Source organism: Heteronotia binoei, chromosome 8, assembly GCF_032191835.1.
Source record: "Heteronotia binoei isolate CCM8104 ecotype False Entrance Well chromosome 8, APGP_CSIRO_Hbin_v1, whole genome shotgun sequence".
NCBI lineage: Eukaryota > Metazoa > Chordata > Lepidosauria > Squamata > Gekkonidae > Heteronotia > Heteronotia binoei.
This window is the reverse complement of record NC_083230.1, coordinates 59,246,768-59,256,326: the sequence shown is the minus strand read 5'-3', so window position 1 is coordinate 59,256,326 and position 9,559 is coordinate 59,246,768. Positions and strand designations below refer to the sequence as shown.

Below are 9,559 nucleotides of genomic sequence, written 5' to 3'. Positions count from 1 at the left end.
TAACAGGCCACGACCTGGTACTTGTCTACGGCTGGGGATTGGGGACCCCTATTTAGAATACTTATTGGAATAGCTAATTTTAATATTAGAGCCAATTTGCCTGAATGAAACTGGCCTTCCAGTACAGCCTTTAGGTCCAAGAAGGGAAACCAAACCACGTACTCATATTGTACACGTCTCTGTCACCTGTTAGGATTGAAAGACCTGTGCCAGTGTGATGCTTATTGAACTAGGATCCTGAGATCAAGCCTCAAATCCTTATCCTGCCCTGAAAGCATGCTGGGTGACTTTTGGCCAACCACACACTCACAAACTACTTTACAGGGTTGTTGTGAGGATAAAACAGATGTAAAAATGATACAAGCATGTTTGGGTTCCTACTGGGAATGGTGGGGGTATTATTAAGCGGCAGTTTGAATCCAGAAATGGGAGGCCTAACACACATAGCATTCTTGCATCACCCAAACTACATTAAACATTCCCACCCCATCCCTACAGCTGTCTTTTACGTATCCCCAAACAAGTTCCTGTAGTTTGGTCCTAACTGTAGCAATGTTATGTCAATAGTTTTCCCAACATCAGTCTCAACAGTGATTAAAACACACTTCTACAAACATTCATACTGAATTGTGGAAAGCAGGTTAACAGCAATAACCTCCTATTGTATGAATCACCCAAGTACTACTTTCATACTGAATACCTACTCATGCTTATTTGAAAGTCCCAGTCAAAAAGGCAGTTTTAAAGAAAACACGTACAAGACTGGGTTGTGTACCTTCAAACCCTATACTGTTGAAGATGGGGAGAAGGGAATAAAATACAATGCAGGGGGGGATGTTTTTGATTAAGCTATGAACAAAGCCAAATGTGATTATGTTCAAAAAAACTAAACCCACAGCTGTCTCTCAGTTCACATTGATAAAAAATAAACCATCACAAGCACATAACTACACCAACAGTTAATTGGGCTATACAGGTAGTAAACAAGAGTTCTGTTTCCAGCAGTAATGAATAGTTCTCATCACTGCCTGCAGTCTGGATCACTCATTTTGCTCCTCCAGTAGTTCATCTGCATATATGACATGGAAGGAGTTTTCACGAACAATTTGCATTACATTATACCTTGTGATCTGCTGTTGTTTATAGCATATAGTTTCTTACTCATATTGTTCTCCAATTCCTTTTAAAATAATTTCATAACTTGGTGTCTGCTACCTTTGGCACCCCATTTGGGTGGAAAGGCAGCACCTAAATGTTTTAAATTATTTTTAAAAATTCAAAAATTTTTGTTCATTGGTTGTCTTATGCTATCTGATAGCACTGCTTTATCCTGTAATCCACCTTCAATTTCAGTGAAAAAGGCAGACTATAAAAAAAATGTAAACACACACATGTAGTGGTACCAATTGCAATACTGAAGCCTGATCATGGTGTTGGAATACCATCCCATTATCTGGCCACTCATCAGGAATAAGGAGACAGACAACCACCACCTGTGTTCTGCTTCCACTGTGAGATTTTTAAGGAATGTAGGCTCATTCATTTCTATATAAACTAAGGAGAGCAGGAATTCAAATCTTAACAAAAAGAGATGTCTCATTCACAATAGAAGTAACCTAAAACCTGGACATTATCCTCTCAACTCAACCAGGCAAAACATGTAAAACTGCACACTTTCAAACCAACACAAGCTAATAGCTCAATTTTCTGTTTATTTAAGAATTCAAATGCACTGTTTTCTTTTAGCGGTAAGACTTCTGGTAGCGTGCACGAGCACCAGGTCCACCAAACTTCTTGGATTCACAACGACGAGGATCAGCAACCAAAAGGGTCCGATCATACTGGATGAGGATATCCTTTATCTCCTTCTTGGAAGCTTCATCAACATCTGGGGACAACAAAACAAAAAATCTTAAAACTTTCACCCACGTTTACTGGTGTTATGAGAGGACAATATGCTACAATTAGAGCAGTTGTGGGTTACATGTAGATGCCAAAACTGCCACTCTGTGGAGTCAGTCTTAAATTATGCATTTGAAAAATAGCCATGATTAAAAGATAATGGATTTACTCACATTTCTGGTAATAAGCCACCAATGCTTTGGAAATAGACTGCCGAATTGCTGCAGAAGAAATAAGCAAAATCAATAGCTCATCAAAATAAAAAGCTGCAGTTAGCAAAATACTGCCTGTTTAAAACATGCACAGATGCATACACAGTGAACACACTATATATTTGTAGGTTACATGTAGTAACCTACAATCCCTCTCATGGACTGCTGCCTTCACGTGGTGAGAAGGCTTGCACGGTTCAGTGAGGCTGTGGGCAATGCCATGCAGGGCCACCCAAGATGGACAGGCCACAGCTGAGAACCCAGACAAAATGTGATCCACTGGAGAAGGAAATGGCAAACCACTCCAGTATCCTTGCCAAGAAAACTCCATGGACAGTAACACAAGGCTAAAAGATATGGCACTGGAAGATGAGCCCTTCAGGTCAGAAGGCGTCCAATATGCTACTGGGGAAGAGCGGAGGGCAAGACCAAGTAACCACAGAAAGAGTGAAGCGGCTGGGCCAAAGCTGAAAGGACGCTCAGCTGTGGATGTGTCTGGTGGTGAAAGAACAGTCCGATGCTGCAAAGAACAATACTGCACTGGAACGTGGAATGTAAGATCTATGAATCAAGGTAAGCTGGATGTAGTCAAAGAGATGGCAAGACTGAACAACGACATCTTGGGAATCAGTGAACTAAAATGGACGGGAATGGGTGAACTTAACTCAGGGGATCACTACATCTATTACTGTGGGCAAGAGTCCCGTAGAAGAAATGGTGTGGCCTTTATAGTTAACAAGAGAGTGAGGAAGGCAGTAATGGGATACAATCTCAAAAATAACAGAATGATCTCGGTCCGTATCCAAGGCAAACCATTAAATATCACAGTAATCCAACTCTATGCCCCAACCACTGATGCAGAAGAGGCTGAAGTGGACCAATTCTATGAAGATCTACAACACCTTCTAGAATTAACACCAAAAAAAGATGTCCTCCTCATCGCAGGGAACTGGAATGCCAAAGTAGGAAGTCAAAAGGTGACCAGAACAACTGACAAGTTTGGTCTTGGAGAACAAAATGAAGCCGGGCAAAGGCTAATAGAGTTTTGTGAAGAGAACAAGCTGGTCATAGCGAACACCCTCTTCCAACAACCTAAAAGGCGACTCTGCACATGGATATCACCTGATGGGCAACACAGAAATCAGATTGATTATATACTCTACAGTCAAAGATGGAGAAGCTCCTTACAGTCAGCAAAAACAAGACCTGGAGCTGACTGCAGCTCAGATTATGAGCTACTCATTGCAAAATTGAGGCTTAAACTGAAGAAAAGTGGGGAAACCATTAGGCCATTCAGGTTTGACCTTGATCACATCCCTTATGAATATACAGTGGAGGTGAAGAATAGGATTAAGGAACTAAAGCTGATAGACAGAGTGTCTGAAGAACTATGGATGGAGGTTCATGACACTGTACAGAAGGCAGCAATCAGCACCATCCCAAAGAAAAAGAAATGCAAGAAAGCAAAGCGGCTGTCTGATGAGGCTTTACAAATAGCTGAGGAAAGAAGGAAAGTGAAAGGCAAAGGTGAAAAGGAAAAACTCACCCAACTGAATACAGATTTCCAGAGAACAGAAAGGAGAGATAAGGAACAATGCAAAGCAACAGAGGAAAATAATAGAATGGGAAGGACAAGAGATCTCTTCAAGAAAATTGGAGAAATCAAGGGAACGTTTCGCGCAAAGATGGTCATGATAAAGGACAAAAATGATAGGGACCTAACAGAAGCAGAAGAGATCAGGAAGAGGTGGCAAGAATACACAGAAGAATTATACAAGAAGGATCTCAATGTCCTCGACAACCATGACAGTGAAATCGATGACCTTGAGCCAGACATCCTGGAGTGTGAAGTCAAATGGGCCTTAGAAAGCATTACTAACAACAAAGCGAGCAGAGATGACAGTATCCGAGTTGAGCTATTCAAAGTCCTAAAAGATGATGCTGTTAAAGTGATGCACAGATTATGTCAACAAATTTGGAAAACGCAACAGTGGCCACAGAATTGGAAAAGGTCAGTTTATATTCCAATCCCAAAGAAGGGTAATGCCAAGGAATGTTCAAGCTATTGCACCATTGCACATGCCAGCAAAGTCATGTTAAAGATCCTACAAGCTAGGCTTCTGCAGTATGTAGATTGGGAACTACCAGACATTCAAGCTGGGTTTTGGAGAGGTAGAGATCAAATTGCCAACATTCGCTGGATTATGGAGAAAGCATGGGAGTATCAGAAAAACGTCTATTTCTGTTTCATTGACTACGCTAAAGCCTTTGATTGTGTGGATCACAACAAACTGTGGCAAGTCCTTAAAGAGATGGGAGTACCAGACCACATCACATGTCTCCAGAGAAACCTGTATAAGGGTCAAGAAGCAACTGTCAGAACGGGATATGGAACAACTGATTGGTTTAAAATAGGAAAAGGAGTTCGACAATGATGTATATTGTCGCCCTGTTTATTTAATTCATATGCAGAGTACATGATGCGGAATGCTCGCTTGGATGAAGCAGAAGCTGGAATTAAGATTACCGGGAAAAACATCAACAACCTCAGATATGCAGATGACACCACTCTAATGGCAGAAAGTGAGGAGGACTTAAAGAAACTCTTGTTGTGGGTGAAACAGCAGAGCACAAAAGTAGCCTTGAAACTCAGCATCAAAAAAACTAAGATCATGATATCCGGCCCCATCATACCGTGGCAAATAGAAGGGGAAGACATGGAAGTAGTAACAGACTTCACATTTCTGGGATCCATGATCACTGAAGATGGTGACTGTGGCCATGAAATTAAAAGATGTTTGCTCCTTAGGAGGACAGCTATGGTGAACCTGGGCAGTATAATAAAACTAGAGACATCACCCTGCCAACAAAAGTCTGCATACTCAAAGCGATCGTATTCCCAGTAATAATGTATGGCTGTGAGAGCTGGACCATAAGGAAGGCTGAGCACAGAAGAATAAATGCTTTTGAGATGTGGTGCTGGAGAAGAATCTTGAGAGTCCCTCGGATTGCAAGAATATCAAATCAGTCAGTCCTAAGGGAAAATCAACCCAGACTGTTCCCTGGAAGGTCAGATGCTGAAGCTGAAATACTTTGGCCACCAAATGAGAAGGGAGCATTCACTGGAGAAGATCCTGATACTGGGTGGGAAAGACCGAAGGCAAAAGAAGAAGGGGATGGCAAAAGATGAGATGGCTGGACAGCATTACTGATGTAACTAACACGAATTTGAGCAGACTTCGGAGGATGGTGGAAGACAGGAGGACCTGGCATGGCTTTGTCCATGGGGTCGCAAAGAGTCAGACTCGACTGTGCGACTGAACAACAACAAACAGAAAGGCAATCTATATTTGTAACCCAGTTATGGCGCAGAGTGGTAAAGCAGCAGCACTGCAGTACTGTGGTCTGAACTCTCTGCTCACGACCTGAGTTCGATTCTGGCGGAAGCTGGATTCAGGTAGCCGGCCCAAGGTTGACTAAACCTTCCATCCTTCCGAGGTCAGTAAAATGAGTACCCAGCTTGCTGAGGGAAAAGTGTAAAAGACTGGGGAAGGCAATGGCAAACCATGCCGTAAAAAATCTGCCATGAAAACGCTGTGAAAGCAACGTCACCTCAGAGTCGGAAACGACTGGTGCTTGCACAGGGGACCTTTCCTTTCCTATAACTAAATGCAATTAATAATCTAGAAACCTTACAGATGAATACTACCAAATATATTACCAGTTTTTAGTCTCTAATGTTTGTAAATGACAGTAAAAGGACTGCAAACATCTGAGATATCATTAATTTCTGAAATATGCTAATTTCCCTTGTCTACAACAACCCTGAAGGTGCTGATACAAAGTCATACCATATATCTGCGCTACATGACCGCCACCTTTCACGCGGACTCGGATGTCAACTCCTGCAAAGCGTTCCTTGCCCAAAAGGAGTACTGGTTCAAGGAGCTAATAGAGAAAATTCAAAGTTATGAGATACAGTAACAGATACAATGAACTCAATTAGTATAAGATTCTACCAAAGTTCACATTTTCCAAAGCAACAGTTTAAGAATGTAAGAAGACCAAAACTTGTGCGTCCTAGATGACACACAATTACAGCATTATTATACTTTTTTATTAAATATTCAAATTTCACTGTATTTTTAACCAACACTGCTTTATCCTCCAGATGTGACCACATATCCCAACAGACATTTTAGAGCTACTTGGCAACATAATTACCAGTTACCTTTTCAGATGTTGCAGAGAAAACACAGCTTTACACTTAAAAGGCATGGAAGGCTACCCTATTTGCCTTGAAAAATCTTGCCACAGTGGTTTCCATAACAAGACAATGAGCAAGTGCTAAAGGACAAGCCTACCACTGACAGTTTGGAAGCAGTCCTAGATGCAATCAACACACTTGCTTCTTTCATCCAGCCCCCACCCCCCAAATTCTACATCACTGCATTTTACAGTGACTTTCATCCAGTACTAGCATTGCAGCACTTACACACTGATATCTCCACACAGCAGTCCAAACAAATATGTCAAAATATTGTTAGAAAATATAATTGAACAAGAATTCAAAACACATTTATCTATTTACAAATTGTTTGGTTTAGCCAAATAACCAATTCTCAAAGAAACAAAAACTACAAGTGATGAAAACTGGCCCATGTAGATAGGACTAACTTATTTTATGATGCAAAGAAGAAAATAACTTACTTTGTACTGCAAAGTTCTGGGCTCTATCATTTCCAGAGGCCTTCCATTTACTTTAATAAGGCCATTTCCTCTTTTGCAGTGAGCAACTGCAGTAGCAGTTTTCTACAGTGAAAGGAAAAATACAGAGTTGTAACATTCTGCTCATTTAAACAGTATTAGTTATGCGTATGATATTCAAAAATAAACTGTAAAACATTCTCCCTCATGGAAACCTCTTTGTGGAAGCTGGGAACTTCGTTTTATTGGTACCAGAATGATTTTAACTGCAAACACAACTCAAATGTCAATGAAATTAAGTATGCTACAGAGCCCCAGTTTTGCCACAGAATGAAATTATTTATAAGCAACCTCAACCTCAGCCTACCCATGGGCCACAGAGCAAACACAAACTAAGAATTTCTCCCTAACCACAAAGTTCAGGAGAGAGAGCAAAGTAGAAAAGCAGGACTCGGAACCTAACTATATCAACTACATCCTGGCCTTCTTTCCAAGGGCCTTAGAACACGGCAGATGTTTCACCATCCCACCCACCTCGTTTTAGACTCATAAAAGCATTAAGAGAGCATTGATCTGACCGACACAATTTCTCCCAGGGAACTGTTCTGGTGTGAGATCCACACAATCCCTAATTCTATGCCAGATTCAATTCGGTTAAGAGGGAGCCCTTTACACTTACAAATGTTGGGTTATAACATACGGGATATTCAGGTTCAAATTCCAGATAATGTGGAAGACCTCCTATATGCGGCTTCACCCACCCGGCCAGTACCAATCCGGGTGGACCAATGGCCCGACGCGCTATAAATCTACTTCATGTGCTTATCTGTATATGGGGTAACGAAAAAGCAGCACGTGTAGCACGGGGGGCGGGGGGAAAAGAAATGGCCGCTGATTTAAAAAGGGGGAAGAAAAAAAATCCCTGATGCATATGAGCGGAATATTCCATCAGCAACGCCACAACAGCTATCCAGAGCTCCAGAGGAGGATTCGGGAAGAAAGGGACTAGGCCCGCCCCGGCCCTCAGAGACACGCGCGCCTCACCTTTCTGCCGAAAACCTGCACGCTCTGGAGGGGTCCCTTAGCCGGCATGGCGCCTGTGAGAAAAGCACAAGAGAATGAGCGCTCGGACAGAAGAAGGAAGAGGGGAACGTGTTAAAAGTAAAGCGCAAGCGCCACAGCCACACACAAACGCGCCTACCCTGAGCAACAGCAGCAGCGAAAGGAAGCACAGGGTTTCCAAAGCCGCTCTCCCAGGGGCAGGCTCGGCCGCGAAGGTTGACGTAATTTCCGCTAGCGCGGCGCTACGCACTTTCCGGTAGAAATACAAGAGATTGTGTTATATTCTCGTTCTTGGTAAGGATTTGTACGGCTGGTTGCGCCTCTTCAAATAAAACAATATATTTGTGTCAGTCAGTAGCCTGCGCTGTGGCAGAGAGGGATCCAGAACATCATCTCTTCTTCCCAACCAGCGAAGTTCTGCACGCCGCTTCATAAATTACGTTATCTCTGCACGTTTATCGTTTCTATCCGCAGGGAAAGAAGGCCACAGTCGTGAGCGTTCCTCCTCATTATTGAGGGCATGTGAACATAAATATACGCTTTTACCCTTGTCCGGGAAGGATACGCACGAAATTGCTGTCATGCGTACACACGGACAGATAAAGTAGAATATTTGCCTCGGCAATAGGGGCATTTCTTCCAGTTTACGCTAGATCTTTTCTCTGCTTCTTCCACCATGAGGTGATAGCATTGTCATTGTTTGAAGCCCTAACTTTATTGTTCAGTCGCACAGTCGAGTCCGACGTTTTCAACCCCATGGACAAAGTCACGCCAGGCCCGCCTGTCTTCCGCCATCCTCCGAAGTCTGCTCAAATTCGTGTTTGTTACATCAGTGACACTCCAGCCATCTCATCTTTTGCCATCCCCATCTTCTTTTGCTTTCTGTCTTTCCTAGCATCAGGGTCTTCTCCAGTGAGTGCTCTCTTCTCATTTGGTGGCCAAAGTATCCGACCTTCAGCATCTGACCTTCCAGGGAACCGTCTGGGTTGATTTCCCTTAGGACTGACTGATTTGATCTTCTTGCAGTCCAAGGGACTCTCAGGATTCTTCTCCAGCACTACATCTCAAAAGCATCTATTCTTCTGCACTCGGCCTTCCTTATGGTCCAGCTCTCACAGCCATGCATTACTACTGGGAATACCATTGCTTGACTATACGGACTTTTGTTTGCAGGGTGATGTCTCTACTTTTTATTATACTGCCCAGGTTCGCCATAGCTGTCCTTCCAAGGAGCAAACGTCTTTTAATTTCATGGCTACAGTCACCATCTGTAGTGATCTTGGATCCCAGAAATGTGAAGTCTGTCACGACTTCCATGTCTTCCCCTTCTATTTGCCAAGGTGTGATGGGGCCGGATGCCATGATCTTAATTTTTTTGATGTTGAGTTTCAAAGCTACTTTTGTGCTCTCCTCTTTCACCCTCAGCAAGAGCCCTAACTATCCATATATAATTCTAAAGTAACCATTGATTTGCAATGGGATTTTATTCCAAGTAAGTTTGGGGTCATTGCTGATCCTGTTTCTTCAAAAATTAGCACCACTGATTTCAACTAGAAAATATACAGAAAAGTGGCAACCAAAATCATGAGATTGGAGCAACTTTCCTCCTAACTGAAGCAAGGACATGACGTATGCAATTGGTCATGGCATTAACACTGTGACTACAGGGATCTAAA

The 9,559-nt window shown here is 42.5% G+C and overlaps 1 protein-coding gene across 2 annotated transcripts; it reads right to left on the bottom strand.

Moving 5' to 3' along the window:
- Positions 1 to 1,692: 1,692 nt before the first annotated feature.
- Positions 1,693 to 9,310, bottom strand: RPS16 (ribosomal protein S16). Of its 2 annotated transcripts, none has more exons than XM_060245133.1 (6): positions 9,303 to 9,310; positions 7,866 to 7,918; positions 6,825 to 6,926; positions 5,966 to 6,062; positions 2,076 to 2,123; positions 1,693 to 1,888 (listed from the first exon to the last, which is right to left on the bottom strand). In XM_060245133.1, the coding sequence occupies exons 2-6, from the start codon at positions 7,911 to 7,913 to the stop codon at positions 1,743 to 1,745; spliced, it is 441 nt and encodes a 146-aa protein (XP_060101116.1). In that variant the 5' UTR covers positions 7,914 to 7,918; positions 9,303 to 9,310; the 3' UTR covers positions 1,693 to 1,742. The 2 variants fall into 2 exon arrangements, with proteins under 2 accessions (XP_060101116.1, XP_060101117.1); XM_060245134.1 differs by lacking the exon at positions 9,303 to 9,310 and adding an exon at positions 8,023 to 8,116.
- Between the last annotated feature and the right edge of the window lie 249 nt (positions 9,311 to 9,559).

Bases quoted from the DNA above. Each gene is read 5' to 3' on its own strand.
- RPS16 (XM_060245133.1), bottom strand. From the start codon at position 7,913: ATGCCGGCTAAGGGACCCCTCCAGAGCGTGCAGGTTTTCGGCAGAAAG. The intron at 6,063-6,824 runs GTAAGTTATTTT...TTTCTCTATTAG, and splicing joins CCAGAACTTTGCAGTACAAA to CTCCTTGAACCAGTACTCCT. The intron at 2,124-5,965 runs GTATGACTTTGT...TTTCTTCTGCAG, and splicing joins TCATGTAGCGCAGATATATG to CAATTCGGCAGTCTATTTCC.